General features: G+C 38.2%; 1 protein-coding gene across 1 annotated transcript in view; it reads left to right on the top strand.

The window, feature by feature from the left end:
* LOC111144802 (ecdysoneless cell cycle regulator) overlaps positions 1-16,070 on the top strand; it is a 30,064-nt gene that overhangs the window by 12,831 nt on the left and 1,163 nt on the right. The window contains exons 9-13 of the mRNA XM_022499287.1: positions 2,072-2,157; positions 10,552-10,658; positions 10,791-10,971; positions 12,509-12,576; positions 14,094-14,308. Of these exons, the coding sequence (XP_022354995.1) occupies positions 2,072-2,157; positions 10,552-10,658; positions 10,791-10,971; positions 12,509-12,576; positions 14,094-14,308 (657 nt within the window). The remainder of the gene's footprint in view (positions 1-2,071; positions 2,158-10,551; positions 10,659-10,790; positions 10,972-12,508; positions 12,577-14,093; positions 14,309-16,070) is intronic.

The following is a 16,070-nucleotide window of genomic DNA, read 5'->3' as shown; positions in this document are numbered from 1 at the left end:
GACATAGATTTAAAAAATTACAGAAAGAGGGGTGCCTGGGTGGCTCAGTGGGTTAAACCTCTGCCTCCGGCTCAGGTCATGATCTCAGGGTCCTGGGATCGAGACCCACATCAGGCTCTCTGCTCAGCGGGGAGCCTTCTTCCCCTCTCTCTCTCTCAAATAAATAAGTAAAATCTTGAAAAAAAAATTATGAAAAGACAACTAGCACATTTTTCTTAAAATATTCACTCTCACAAGTAGTAAGTCTATACGTCTGAACACAATAATACTTTTTCACATATGTGAAAAAGGATCTGTATGATATTTAGTGCTATTGAAGGTGTAGTGAAGTTAATACTCCTATTCACTGCCATAATGTGGCAAATTGATAGAACTTTAACTGGAAAATAAGTTGCTAATGTGTTCTAGGAGCTATAGAAAGGTTCAAAGGTTCAAACTCAGAACCTTTAATTTGAATGATGTATTTTTTTTTTTTTTAATTTATTTGACAGAGAGAGATCACAAGCAGGCAGAGAGGCAGGCAGAGAGAGAGAGGAGGAAGCAGGCTCCCCGCTGAGCAGAGAGCCCGATGCGGGGCTCGACCCCAGGACCCCGAGATCATGACCTGAGCCGAAGGCAGTGGCCTAACCCACTGAGCCACCCAGGCGCCCCTTGAATGATGTATTTTAAGGAAACATCCAAGAAGTAGAAAAATTCATTAAGAATATAATGATACAGGAACAGACATTTCTTCAAAGAAGACAGGCCAATGGCCAACAGATACATGAAAAGATGCTCAACATTACTTATCTTCAGAGAAATGCAAATCAAAATAACAATAACACCTCACGTCTCTCAGAATGGCTAAAATCTAAAACATAAGAAGCAACAAGTGTTAAAAAAAAAAAAAAGAAACAGGTGTTGATGAGGATATGGAGAGAAAGGAACCCTTGTGCACTATTGGTGGGAATGCAAACTGGTGCAGCCAGTGTGGATATTTCTCAAAAAATTAAAAGTTGAATTATATGATCCAGTAATTCCACTACTGGTTATTTACCCAAGAAAATGAAAACACTAATTCAAAGGGATACATGCATTCCTATGTTTATTGCAGCATTATTTAAAGCCAATATTATTTATAGCCAAGGAAAGCAACCCAGGTGTCCCATCAAGAGATGGATAGGTAAAGGAGATGTGATATGTATATATAGATAGATAGATAGAGATACAGATATTTATATATATGACTCAGCCATAAAAAATTAAATCTTGCCATTTACAACAACATAGATGGATCTAGAGGGTAAAATGCTAAGTGAAAAAAGTCAGAGAAAGACAAATACCATATAATTTCACTCATGTGGAATTCAACAAACCAAATGAACAAAGGAAAAAGGCAAAAAATGTACACTTAACTAATAGAGAGCAAACTGATGGTTACCAGAGGGAAGGTGGGGGGATAGGTGAAATAGGTGACAGGGAATTAAGAGCACACTTACTGTGATGAACACTGAGTAATGTACAGAATTGTTGATTCACTATATTGTATCCCTGAAGCTAATAGAACACTGTAGGCTAACCGTATTGGAATTAAAATTTTTTAAAACATGGTGATACAAATGCTGTAGCAATATGGAAAGGTGCTTATGATATTATAGTCTATTTTTGAAAGAATATAAAATACTAAGTACGAATGCCAAAATAAACATACATGTGAAAAGCAGAAGTGGTAGTTAAAGTGGGATTATGCTATTTTGGGGTCTGTTTGTACTTTGTTTTATAAATTAATTACTAATAAATTATTTCTTAATAACTAATTAAATATTAGAAAATGGTAGAAAATCTTCCAAATTGGAAAGAGGTCCTTAATGGTGAAAAGAATTAGGAACTACTACATATAGCCGAGTGCCCTTATTTGAAGAAACTAGAGCCCAAAAAGGTACATTAGTGACAAAACAGAGATTGGACTCAAGCCTCATGATTCCTGAACAATGTATCACACCCTGCCTCCCTGAAAATTGCTGGTGAGCAAATTACTTTAATGATAGCATGTAAATAACGTTCTGATAGGCCTTTTTTTTTTTTTTTAAAGGGACTGATAGAAGGTTCTGCTGAGTACCAGACAAGGCTAGAAATGGCAAAGAACTACTTCCAACTGTCAGTAAACCGATCAGAAAGGTGAGTTCCTCACTATGTAACCAGGGCAGCAGAGTGGTGACCTGCTGGAAGTTAAGGAGTTCCTCACTCTTGAGATAGTTGTAGAAGTTGGAGTTGCCGTATTTGAAGAGTTAATGGCAGGATCATGATTGCTGAAGGGGCTGAATTGGGGGAGAGGAGATTTTGCTACAGATCACTGGGTCTGGCACCTGTCATCATCGTCGTCATCATCTAATGGCTAACATTTATTGGTAATTATAATGTATAGGCCACTTTAATTTGTTATATCTCTCTTACAGTCCTATGAAATATGATTATTGTCCCCTGTTTACAGCAGAGAAGCTGAAGCCAAGAGAGATTAAGTAGTTTGCCAAAGGTCACACAGCTAATAAGTGACAGATACAGGATTTGAACTCAGGCAGTCTGATAATGAGCATATGCTTAATTCCTATAGGAGCCCTTGGCTGAGTCTGGCTACTTTTAGGTAGGTCTGAACCACAGGATAAAGCACATATTCCTCTTTCAAATCATATCTCATTCTGACCTGCCATACATTTCCTGGGGGAAGAAAGAAATGAGCACAAGATTGGGAGGAAGTGGCACCCCTCTTTAAAATTTAATAAAATCGAGGTCTCATAATGGTGGCATAACATATCTAAGTAACCCCTGCCAACGGTAATTATAAACTTTGGTGAGACTATAAGAAACAGTTATTTGAAGACACAATAGAACAACAAATAAGGCAAAAATTGAAGGAAATAGGACCCTTAAAAGAAGATCACAGTAGATGGTGGTCCACATTATCTGAGTTGTCCCCCGAGGTCACTTCCTAGTCAGTGCAGCGCTAAGGAAAAAATAGAGCTCTAGCAGAAAATCTCAGTCTTATTGAGCTCAGGAATCAAAGGTCAGAATTTGAGTATGGGAAAAACTTCAATTTGTGTGTACAGAATTGAATTTGAGGTACTCAAAGCTGTTAAATAACATGAGAGAATACCTTTGTATATATTATGGTTAAAAGATCCCAAGTTGTGTGTGTTTTTCATTTTGTTTTTGGACTTTTTTTTTTTCCAAGTTAAACTTACTGGTTTTGAACTCTAGTCATTTTGCTTGCGTCACAAACATCACTTATTTGTGTAATGGAATGTTCTTTGAGGACTGGTGAAGCAAGGTCGATGCTGAGAGAACTCTAACCTCAGTTGTCTGTGAGATAAATGACTTTCAGCAGTCCTTACTCTCAGAACTGTCTGCCTGTGCCTTTGCACTCCCATCAGTTTTATGGCAATAATTGGTGGTAAAAGGATTCTTTCTCAGGGTATCATTTCAGAAAACTTGGGAAAGGAGACTAAAAGAGGTGGCCATCATGGTTAGGAGAATCTCCCCTAGATGATTCCCATCTGCCTCAAAGGGCCACTCTGCTTGTGGAGAAGTGTTACCTTACCAGACGGGTTAAAGAGATGTCAAGAAATTAAGAGAGACTCGTGTAGGAGAGTTAGGGCTCCTGGCACAAAACAAGATAGATTGGTGGTTGGGTAGTCCTTTTGAAATAATGAAGTTCGTAGGGCGCCTGGGGGGCTTGGTCGGTTAAGTGTCTACCTTCCTCACAGGTCATGATTTCAGGGTCCTGGGGTCAAGCCCCATGTCGGGCTCCCTGCTTGGTGGGGACCCTGCTTCTCCCTCTCCCCCAGAGCTCATGCTCTCTCTCTTACTCGCTCTCTCTCTCTAATAAAGCCTTAAAATAAATTCATTGTTGTTACAAAATAACATTCACTCATTATAGCAAATATGGAAAGATGTAGTAAGGAAAAATTCATACCAGAAAGTCAACTACTATTATCATTTTGCTCTACTGCCTTCCATGATTTCCCCCCCATATTCATCTAGTTATTTTTAAAACATTTTTATATCATACAAAAATTTTGTATCCTGTCCGTAATTTTTACTCATTATTACCTCACCTTTTCCCATGACGTTAAAAAGTCTTTATAAGCATAATTGTTAAGGAGCTGCATAATATTTCAGTAAATAGATATAATTTACCACATTTTTTCTACTGGAGAAAGAATTTAAGTAGCTTATATGTCCAACATTTTATTTTATTTTATTTTATTTGACAGAGAGCACAAGCAGGGGGAGCGGCAGGCAGAGGGAGAGGGAGAAGCAGGCTTCCCGCTAAGCTCGATTCCAGGACCCTGGGATCATGACCCGAGCTGAAGGCAGATTCTTTCTTTTCTTTTTTTTTTTTTTAAGATTTATTTATTCATTTATTTGACAGACCGAGATCACAAGTAGGCAGAGAGGCAGGCAGAGACAGGAGGAAGCAGGCTCCCCGCTGTGCAGAGAGCCCAATGTGGGGCTCGATCCTAGGACCCCTGGGATCATGACCTGAACCGAAAGCAGAGGCTTTAACCCTCTGAGCCACCCAGGTGCTCCTACATCTCCAAAATTTTAGAGTGTTACAAAAGAGACTCCCATTCCCAAACCAGGATAACTTCTGAACAGTTTAAAACCAAACTCAAAACTCCCTCCAGACCTGTTTTTGAATTCCCGGTGTATTTGTTTTTTTTTTTTTTTAAATACCTGGATTGATTCACAGCACTCACCATAGCTGTGAATTGTGTAGGACTGATGATTCACAGTCTTATTTGTACCCCTGAAACAAATAATACATTATATGTTAATAAAAATAAGAATAATATAAAATGGTTGTTTTAATTGACTAAAAAAAAGAAAACATATGCAATTAAAATTGTGATGATGTGATTTCTTAAAAAAAACAAAAAAACAAAAAAACCTGGATTAGTATCGCAGACTGTTTCCCACTCTCTTTAAAGTACTGCCGTCCTCCTTATCACCTAAACTTCCTGGCTCTCCTTGGATCCAGTCTCTTGATCCTTTTTATTACTACTTGTGTCTTGCATTTTTCTTTTTTACTCTAAGTAGCTACTCTAATTACTTGTTTCTTTTTTTTTTTCTTTTCCCTCTCACTTATTTCTTACTCTGGCAATACCTAAATTTGTTTTCCAACTGCTAGCAACTCTTCACTTCCAATGCAACCATTAGACCCAAGAGAATCTGCTTGAAATATGCTTCAATCATCTTCAATCACTCTCCTAAAAATTATTAGAGATTGTAATAGTGAAAAACTGAACAATGTGTTAGTGTCCATCAATAATAGATAAATGAATTACGTTGTATTTATATGATGGATTACTATCCATTAGTTAACCAGAGATTAGCTAAATGTACATAAGTCTAATCCAGGATTTCTCAGCCTTGGCATTGTTGACATTTTGGACCAGATAATTCTTTGTTGTGGGGGACTGCTCTGTGTATTATATGTTGTTTAGCCACATCCCTGACTTCTACCCAATAAATGCCAGTAGCACTCTACCCCACCCCCAGTTGTGACAACCAAAAATATGGCCAGACATTATCAGATGTCCTCTGGGGGCAAAACTGTCCCCAGTTGAAAACCACTGATCTAAATAAATGGATTTTGAAAACATGTTGATTGAAAAAGGCAAGTTGTAAATATGTAGAGTATGGATGCTTATACATATAAAAATGTTTAGGACACAAAATGTCATGTGTTATTTTTTTAATTTTTTTATAAACATATAATGTATTATTAGCCCCAGGGGTACAGGTCTGTGAATCGCCAGGTTTACACAGTTCACAGCACTCACCATAGCACATACCCTCCCCAGTGACCATAACCCCACCACCCTCTCCCTCCCCCTCTCTCCCCCCACACTGGCTCCCCTCGGTTTGTTTTGTGACATTAAGAGTCTCTTATGGTTTGTCTCCCTCCTCATCCCATCTTGTTTCATTTAGTCTTCTCCTACCCCCAAGCCCCCCACATTGCATCTCCACTTCCTCATATCAGGGAGATCCTATGATAGTTGTCTTTCTCCGATTGAATGTCATGTATTATTAACAGATACATCTATATTCATTTGTTCAACAAATATTTATTGAGTATCTCCTATGTGCCAGGCCCAATTCCAGGTACTGGGAATAAAACAAATGCACCCAAAGTGTCCCTGTCCTTATGGAGCTTACATGCTAGTGTAGGAGAAAGACAGTAAACCACTATATGATCTTAGACGGTGGTAAGTGCTTTGAATAGAAAACAGCGTATGAGAGAGAGGTATAGGCACGGATCCTGATGCAGGGCTCAGTTCCATGAACCTAAGATCATGATCTGAGCGAAGACCAAGAGTCGGTGCGCCCAACTGAGATACCCGGGCACCCCTAGACTGCTAATAAGTTGGTCAAGGAGGCCTTTCCAAGGAGGTTCTGTTTGAGAAGAGATATAAATGAAGTGAGGGAATGAGGCATATGGGTATCTGGGGGGAATAAAATTCCAGGGAAAGAGAACAAACAACAAATATAATAAATACATGCACGTGTGCACACGCACACACATGTTCAGTGAACCAGAAGGACTATTTGTGGGAGCAGTCACCTCTGGGTAATAATGAAATGGACTGGAACTGATAGTGTTGGTCATCAAAGGAAAAATACTAGCTTTATCTATAAATTTTTAAAGTATGGGCATATGTTACTTGTTTAATTTTTTGTGTTAAGGCTAATCAGTCATACCTTTAGACTAGAAGTAAGTATAGCAATATTAAAATTCTAAGTGGTAGGATGTGGACATTTGTTGTATCATCTTTTTTTTCTGCTGTATCTTTTGGACTTGTCTGTATTATTTAAATCTCTTAAAACAAAAATTAAAAATAAAAAAGAAGCCATCAGTGATCACCCACTGCTTATTTCATTGAGTCCAAACTTAGCCATTTCAGGCTCACTGTGCTCTCATCCCTGTCCATCTGTTCAGCTTCATCTTCGATGCTTTTGCCAGACTGAACACCATTTGCTTTGTGAACATGTTCCTCACTTCTTTGCCTTTATACAAATGCTCATTTTCTCCTTTGCCTGAAATTCCTCTACCCTATCTTACTTGTCAGAATCTTCCCCATTCTGGATGCCTGGGTGGCTCAGTTGGTTAAGTGTCTGCCTTGGGCTCAGGTCATGATCCCAGGGTCCTGGGATTGAACCTCACATTGGGCTTCTTGCTCAGTGGGAGTCTGCTTCCTCCTCTCTACCTCTGCCCCTCCCTCTGCTCATGGACTTGCTGTTTCTCAAAATAAATAAAGTCTCAAGAAAACATCTTCCCCATTTTTTAAAAAAAGCTTTATTTTGGAGAGAGAAAGAGAGCCTGTGTGAGCAGGGAAGGGGGCAGAGGGAGAGAGAGAATCTCAACTAGACTCCCTGCTAAGTGCAGGGCTCAATCTCAGGACCCTGAGATCATGACCTCAGCTGAAATCAAGAGTTGGACACTTAACCAACTGACCGAACCACCCAGGCCCCCCACCCCATTCTTTAAGGCCTAACTCAACTACTTCCATTGTCTTTATCATTTCTTTTTAACTTTTCTGTAGTTACTGTAATTAATTACCTTCTCCTGTGATTCTTCATAGCATTTGGTCCAACTCTTGATTTCAGCTTAGGTCATGATCTCAGGGTCATGAGATTGAGCCCTGCACACAGCAGGTGGTCTGCTCGAGATTCTCTCTCTCTCCCTTTTCCTCTGCCCCTCTCCCTGCTTATATTCTCTCTCTTCTCTTTCTCTCTATAAGATAGATATGATTTTATACTGTGTAATTTATTACAGTTACTTGTGTATTTCTTTTTCTCTCCTAGTAATATTTGCATAATATGTAGCAGGGATAATTTCCTGTCACCTACACGATTTAGCAAGGTATGCAAATCTTTATTTAAATGAATGTAAGTCCATTCCATAACTTGATTTGCTCCATTCTAAATAGATCAGACAGGTTTCCATCAGTTACACAGGTCACATTGCCTTCATAAAATAACATGCTTGGGATGCCTGGGTGGCTCAGTTGGTTAAGCATCTGCCTTTGGCTCAGGTCATGACCTAGGGGTCCTGGGATTGAGTCCCGCATCAGGCTCCCTGCTCAGCAGGGAGTCTGCCTGTCTCTCTGCCTGCCGCTCCCCCTGCTTCTGTTTTCTCTCTCTCTCTGGCAAATAAATAAATATTTTAAAAAATAATAATAAAATAAAATAACATACTCATCGTACAGATAATATCTCTGTGTGTATTTCTTCATCAGTTTGTTGTTGGAGGATCATAAGTTAGTATCTGAACACTTGATTTCAAAACTTTGCTCTAACTCAGTGACCTTTCAGACGTTATAGAACTTCACTGAGCTCTGGTTTTCTCATCTGTAACCAGGATTATTACCTCATAATAGTAATTAGAGAACTGAATAAGAAACTGTTTAAAGGGTTAGCCTAGGAGCGCCTGGGTGGCTCAGTCGTTTCAGTGTCTGCCTTCGGCTCGGGTCATGATCCCAGGGTCCTGGAACCAAGCCCTCCATCGGGCTCCCTACTCAGGACGAGCCTGCTTCTCCATCTCCCCCTACCTGCTGCTCCCCCCGGCTGTGCTCTCTCTCTTTCCGTCAAGTAAATCAATAAAAATCTTTTTAAAAAATAAAATAAAGTGCTAACCTAGCATTTCATACATGCAATATTAATTTTAGTTCATACTTTCTTCTGGGTTTTCTTTTCCTCGTATGTATGCTATCTATAAATTGAAAGAGCTGTACTGTCAGCATCTTCATAATTGTCTTCCGTGCTTTCTGCTGCAGAACCAAAGGCAAAGCTGAAATGGATATACCTCTGAGCTTCCAAACTCCCATTTCAGTCAAAGCAGTTTTTCTTTCTCAGCTTTACTGAAAAATAATTTGAGGAACAGACTTGTAAGCTATTTAAAGAGTACATCATGGTGATTTGATATTTGCACATGTGAAGAGATCTAGTTAATTGGCAGTTCCATCACGTCACATATTTATCTTTTTGGTGGCGCAATTTGAACATTAAAATTCTACTCTCTGAGCAGATTTCATTTATATGTTACAGTGTAATAGTGACCATATTTTACATTAGATCCTTAGATGGTATTCGGAAACTCTGTACCCTTTTACCAGCCCCTCCTTATTTCCCTCACTCCCTAACCCCTGGCATTCTCTTTTCTACACTCTGTTTCTATGAGGTTAATTTTTTTTTTTTTTTGACATTCCACATACGTGTGATACCATGCAGTGTTTGTCATTCTCTGGTTTATTCCATTAGCATATTGGAATCCTTCTTTCTCATTTTCTTCTTTATCCTTCTTTCTCACATATATTTCTCTGAATAATACATTTGTATATATTATATGTATTTGTAATATAATTATATTGATTATTATTATTTATTATTATTATATTAATTATGTACATCTCCTTTATCCAGTCATCCACTGGTGGGCCCTGAGGTGGTTTCCATGTCTTTAGCTATTGTGAGTGATGTTGCAGAGAAGGGAGTTGCAGGCATCTCTTCAATATCCTGTTTTCTTTTCCTTTATATGTATATATATATATATATACACACCCAGAAGTAGAATTGCTGGGTCAGATGGTAGTTCTGTTTTTAATTTTTTGAGGAATCTCCATACTGTTTTTCATACTGGTTGCACCCATTTTTCCCACCAATGCACAAGGGTTCCCTTTTCTCCACATCCTTACCAACTGTCTTGTCTTTTTGGTAATAGCCATTGTGACTGGTGTGAGGTGGTATCTCATGGTGATTTTGATCTGCATTTTCCTGATGAAGAGTGATGTTGAGCACCTTTTCATGTGCCTATTGGCCATTTGTACATCTTGTATTCAGGTCCTCTGCCCATTTTTAAATCAGATTGTTTTTAACTGATGAATCATTGAACACTACATCAGAAACTAATGATGTAATATATGTTGGCTAATTGAATATAAATTTTAAAAAGTAAATCACATTTTTTGTTTACTATCAAGTTGTGTGAGTTCTTTATCTGTTTTGGATATTAACCCTTTATCAGATGTATGCTTTTGCAAATATTTTCTCGCATTCGGTAGGTTGCCTTTTCAGTTTGTTGATAGTTTCCTTTGCTGTACAAAACAGTTTTTCTTTGAGCTCTTTTACATTTTAGAGTTCCTGGTAAAATTTTAAGAAAAAGGGGGTCTATAAAACAATTGTTTAAGGGGCGCCTGGGTGGCTCAGTGGGTTAGGGCCTCTGCCTTCGGCTCGGGTCGTGCTCTCGGGGTCCTGGGATCGAGCGGGCTCTCTGCTCCGCGGGGAGCCTGCTTCCTCCCCTCTCTCTCTGCCTGCCTCTCTGCCTACTTGTGATCTCTCTCTCTCTGTCGAATAAATAATATAAAATCTTTAAAAAAAACAAAAACAAAAAAACAACTGTTTAAAAACAAATTAGACTAGATTATTCCTCCCGCTTTAAAATACTATTTTTTTGTGATTATTTTTCTGAGCTGTCTTATAAAAATATCCCCATGTTTTTTATTTTTTTTATAGTTCTCTTGCTATGAGCCCAGGTGAAGAAATCTTAACCTTATTACAGACCATACCATTTGATATAGAAGAGCTTAAGAAGGAAGAATCTAATCTTCCCCCAGAAGATGGTAAGTGGTGGACCAAGAGAGAGCAGAAGGGTTAGGAAAAATGAAAATATTCCACTAAGTCTCACAAGGCCCTCTTCTGAGAGTACCTGCCATGTTCAGTGTGGTATGGCCGTGTCATGTTTTCTTTTTCAGATGACCAGTGGTTAGATCTCTCACCAGATCAGCTGGACCAGCTGCTGCAGGAAGCTGCTGGCAAAAAAGATGCTGAGCCAATTTCCAAGGAGGAAGAGAATTATGACTTAAGTCAAGTCTCAGAAAGCATGAAAGCTTTCATTTCCAAAGTCTCAACCCACAAAGGAGCAGAGCTGCCTCGGTAATTTGTGTTAGAGTATAAATATCTGAGTAGCTAGAATGCACATGTTGAAGTCATCTAGTCATTGCCATTTCCACTCTTGTTTTTCTTTTCAGTAAATGATTTGTACTGCTGTGTTTCCCTCTTTTACTGCCTAGTACCATGATAATTTATCTGGAGTTGTATTTCTAATAGCCTGATTCTTTGCAATTCTTAAAGTGAGTCAGAGAGACTACTCAACAGATCTAAAAATGTCCATCCCAGAGCTGTGTAAGGAAATTGTGTATTTTATTCTTTAAACTTTTACTCAGAACCTTATGGATTCTTAACATCTAGCTCTCAGCAAACCCATACTTCCAATCAGTCTGCCAGCCCCAAGCCGATGGGAAGCTTCACATTCAAAAGAGGGGGATAAAAGAGTTTATCAGAGGAAGAAATAATAACAGAAGAAATGGGAAGTTACATTTGGCAAGTAATAGGAAAATAAGGTATTTGGAATTGCCAGTTGTACAGCAAATATATCTTTATTTGTGTTGATGCTCTTGAGCCTCATGAGAAGATTAAAATTCATGTTCAGTGTTCTTTTTAAGAAAGCAGAGATAAGGAGCGCCTGAGTGGCGCAGTCATTAAGTGTCTGCCTTTGGCTCAAGTAATGATCCCAGGGTCTTGGGATTGAGCTTCCTGCTCTGCAAGAAGCCTGCTTCTCCCTCTTCCACTCCCCCTGCTTATGCTCCCTCTCTCACTGTGTCTCTCTCTGTCAAATAAATAAATATAATGTTAAAAAAAAAAAAAAAGAAAGAAACCAAAGATAAGGGGGTGTGGAGATGCCTGGGTGGCTCACTCAGCTAAGCCTCTGACTCTTTATCTCAGCTTAGGTCTTGATTTCAGGATTATGAGTTCAAGCCCCATGTTGGGCTGCACCCTGAGCATAGAGCTAGCTTAAAAAAAAAAAGAAAGAAAGCAGAGATAAGAGAAAGTATGTTCTTTCTTTTAAAAGTTTAGTTCCTAAAGAAACAGACTTTATTTTTAAATTAACTCAGAGATGTGATTTCTTCTGCTAATGCTATCTATCTATCTGTCTGTCTATCTTGTGGGAGGTGCAGGGTGGGTAGGTCTCTAAATCAGCATAAGCTAAATGTGCATAAACAAAGTGAAATTTTTACTTTTGTTTCTTTTTTTTTTTTTTTTAAGATTTTATTTATTTTTGCAAGAGCGGGGCAGATCGTGAGCACAAGAGGTGAGGGAAAAGCAGAGGGAGAAGGAGACTCCCTGCTGATCATGGAGCCAGACGAGGGACCTTTTCCCAGGACCCTGGGATCATGACCTAAGCCAAAGGCAGATGCTTAACCAACTGAGCCACCCAGGCACCTTTTACTCTTATTTCATCAGTCTTTCCCATTTCTTTTGCCCTGCAAGACCATTTAAACTAGTTTTTCTTGCTGCACTTATTTTGAGATCATATCTCTGGTAGTTTTCCTAAGAATGGCACTGCTTTAAAAAAGAAAGTTCCAGAGAGTTGTGTTCAAGATAAATGGTCTTTCTCCTTTAATCTTTACAGAGAACCTTCTGAGGCTCCAATCACTTTTGATGCAGACTCTTTTTTAAATTATTTTGACAAGATTTTAGGTAAGTTACAGTGTGATGTTTATTTTCATTTTGAAACTGTAAGTAGCAAGGCTGTTGCTAGAGTACTAGAGCATTGGGTCTCTTGGAAATCAAAGTATTTGCTTTCTCTTGATTATTTTGAATTGCTTTCAACCATGAACTTCTGTGCAGTTGAATGATTTTGTAGAGGATACTTAGCTCAGTGCCTGACATAGTAGCTGCTCTTTGAATATTTGTTGAATGAATGAATGCTGTGTGGCTAGAGATGGTTTTACCTTGGCTTCCATGTTACACTGTTTTTTCTCTTTTAGACTTACGGTACTTAACACTAATAATACAAATAGCCCGATTTTAAAAATCAACAAAGGATATAAGCAGGCAATGCCTTGAGGAAGAAATATAGACAAATAAATATTTGAAAATACTTAACTGTTTCTAGTAAGTAAATACACAATACAAAATAAGAACTTATTTTTTTGCCTATCATATTGCCAAAGATTTAAAATATTGACAATACCCAGTTTTCTCAAAGGGTTGAAGAAATGGGTACTATCAAACTGTGAGCGTGGAAGTATAAGATGTCTTTCACAAGGTAGTTTGGAACTCTAGAAAGTTTATAACCTTTGACTTAGTTATTTCGCTTCCAGGAATTTTCTCTATGAAAAAGACACATATGTGCTAAAATGGTGATTATAGCATTGTAGTAGAAAAAAGTAGAACATCCTAAATACCCATGAAGAAGGAAATGGTTAAATAAATTATAGGGGGCGCCTGGGTGGCTCAGTGGGTTAAGCCTCTGCCTTCAGCTATGGTCATGATCCCAGGGTCCTGGGATCGAGCCCCACATCGGGCTCTCTGCTCAGCGGGGAACCTGCTTCCCCCACCCCTCTCTCTCTCTGCCTGCTTCTCTGCCTACTTGTGATCTCTGTCTGTCAAATAAATAAATAAAATCTTTTAAAAAATAAAAAATAAATAATAGTACAACCGTATTATGAAATATTATGCAATCTTAAGAAAGAATGAGGTCCATCTATATGTTTTCACAAAGAAGGACTTGCATGACATATAAATAAGTGGAAAAGCAAACATGGTTCGATGTGTGTGTGTGTATATACATATATATACACCCTTATGTTTTTATACGTATGTACAGAACTGCATAAAGGCTGGGTACCCACCAAACTATTAAAAGATGCTTAACTCTGGGAAGAGAGTGAGAAGTGAGACAATAACAACTCCATATGGCTTGAATATTTATATCAAAATATATTCATGTATTCTGTAGCTTTTAAGTTTTTTAAGTAAAAAATTTTAGTAATCAAATTCATAATAAAAAAATAAAGCTATATTTTTCAGCTCAGCCTGTGTACCTTTCTGCAAATATCTGCCTGCACTACCATTTTCCAGAAGAGAGTTTTATGAAGTAATTTATCTCTGTATATTGGTCCTTTTCTGCAGATAATATTTAACTCTTTGAGAGGTATAATCACTGAAGAAAAAATTACCATGTGGCTCTTTCTGTGTTGGGGTCTGTGTAGGGCCAAGTTCTCATGAATCAGACTCCGATGATCTGGATGAGGAAGACTTTGAATGTTTAGACAGTGATGATGACTTGGATCTTAAAACACAGGAGACAGAGGAGGATGCATCTGTGAAAGGAACTCTTAATAATCTCAAGTCATACATGGCCCAGATGGACCAGGAATTGGCACATACCAGTATTGGCAAAAGTTTCACCACCCAGAAGCAAATGGTACGTGAGTGTTTAACCTCTTCCCCTATCTGAATATCTTAGTATTATGAAGGAGAGCTAAAACTATTTTATCTTAGTTTTTTTTTTTTTTTAATTTTTATCCTCTTATTGGTGATGAATTTGATTTTTTAATTTGAAGTAAATAAGAATATAAGATTGCTAATGTTTCCCTAATAGAATGATTATTAACTTCTTTCTCCCAAATATAAGCTTATTATATTACTTATTCTATGTTATCCATTATGATTTAAAAAAAAAACTCATGCGATGTGGTCAGACTGGTTTGTGGTTACATTCTACTACTAACAGCTTACACAGACTTTAAAAAAAGAAAGGAGGGTACCGGGTGGCTCAGTGGGTTAAGCCTCTGCCTTCGGCTCAGGTCATGATCTCAGGGTCCTGGGATCGAGCCCCACATTGGGCTCTCTGCCTACTTGTGATCTCTGTCAAATAAGTAAATAAAATCTTTTTAAAAAATAAAAACAGAAAGGATCTTAAATAAATCCAAGTTATTTTCAAGTCTTAATAGTGTTTGTTCTATGTTTTCTTAATTTAGGACCAATTTAAGAATTCACCTTCCACTCATTTTTTTATCCTAGTTTTTATACCAGCAGTGTCCTACCTGGACCTAAGAGACATTGTGTAAGAGAGTGGACCCTGGAGTCTTGGGGATTAGGGTTTGAAGTCCAGCTCAGCCTCCACTGTGAATATATATCCATTAACCAGTAATCCTTAAATGGTAGAATTAATGTGAGAACTAAACAAGCCAACAGTGAAATCCATATTAAGGCCCTTAATGAGTGTTATTCACCTTGCTTTCATCATCTAAACCACATTTAAACAATAATCACTTCAAATATTGCCCAAACCTAATGGAAACCAAGAAACCATATCTTAGATTTATCTAAAGCAGTGTTTCTAAAATACTAATATGTATATGAGCCATCTAAAGATCTAAGTAAAAGTGAAGTAAAAAAGAAATTAAGGGCGACCTGGGTGGCTCAGTGGGTCAAGGCCTTTGCCTTCAGCTCAGGTCATGATCCTGGGGTCCTGGGATTGAGTCCCTCGTCAGGCTCTCTGCTCAGCAGGAAGCCTGCTTCCTCCTCTCTCTCTCTGCCTCTCTGCCTCTCTGCCTACTTTTGATCTCTATCTGTCAAATAAATTTTAAAAAAATCTTTAAATAAAATAAAAAGGAAATTAAAGTGTAGTAAATAAAATGTAGATTCAGGTTAAGTTGGTCTAGGGGGAAGCCTGAGATCTTACATGTCTAACAGGCATATAATCAGCATACTGTTGATTCCTGGGCTGCACTTTGAATAGCAAAGATACTAAGGCCTATAAATCAAGCTACAGTCTTTCACATTCTTTCCCCAACCTGTGAAACCACAGAGGTTCAAGTAACAATTCAAATTCTTGGTGGTTTGAGTCCACAGAGCCTCAGGTTTTTACTTGAAGTTTTTTCATTGGGGAAAAAAAGGAAATTAGTTTCTTTCATTTAGAGAAAAAATTAGATTCTCTTCTATTTATTTATTTTTTATTTTATTTTTTTAAAGATTTATTTATTTATTTGAAAGAGAGAGAAACAGCACAAGAAGGGGAGGGTCAGAAGGAGATGCCGACTCCCCACTGCTCAGGGAGCCTGATGCAGGACTTGATCTCAGGACTCCAGGATCATGACCTGAGCTGAAGGCAGTTGCTCAACCAAATGAGCCACCTAGGCATCCCAGATTCTTTTTTTTTTTTTTTTTAATGTTCGTATTTG

Source organism: Enhydra lutris, unplaced genomic scaffold (assembly GCF_002288905.1).
Source record: "Enhydra lutris kenyoni isolate GAN:26980312 unplaced genomic scaffold, ASM228890v2 scaffoldscaffold12, whole genome shotgun sequence".
Lineage (NCBI taxonomy): Eukaryota > Metazoa > Chordata > Mammalia > Carnivora > Mustelidae > Enhydra > Enhydra lutris.
Note: the sequence above shows the minus strand (reverse complement) of the source record. Positions and strands in the feature narration are given on the sequence as shown.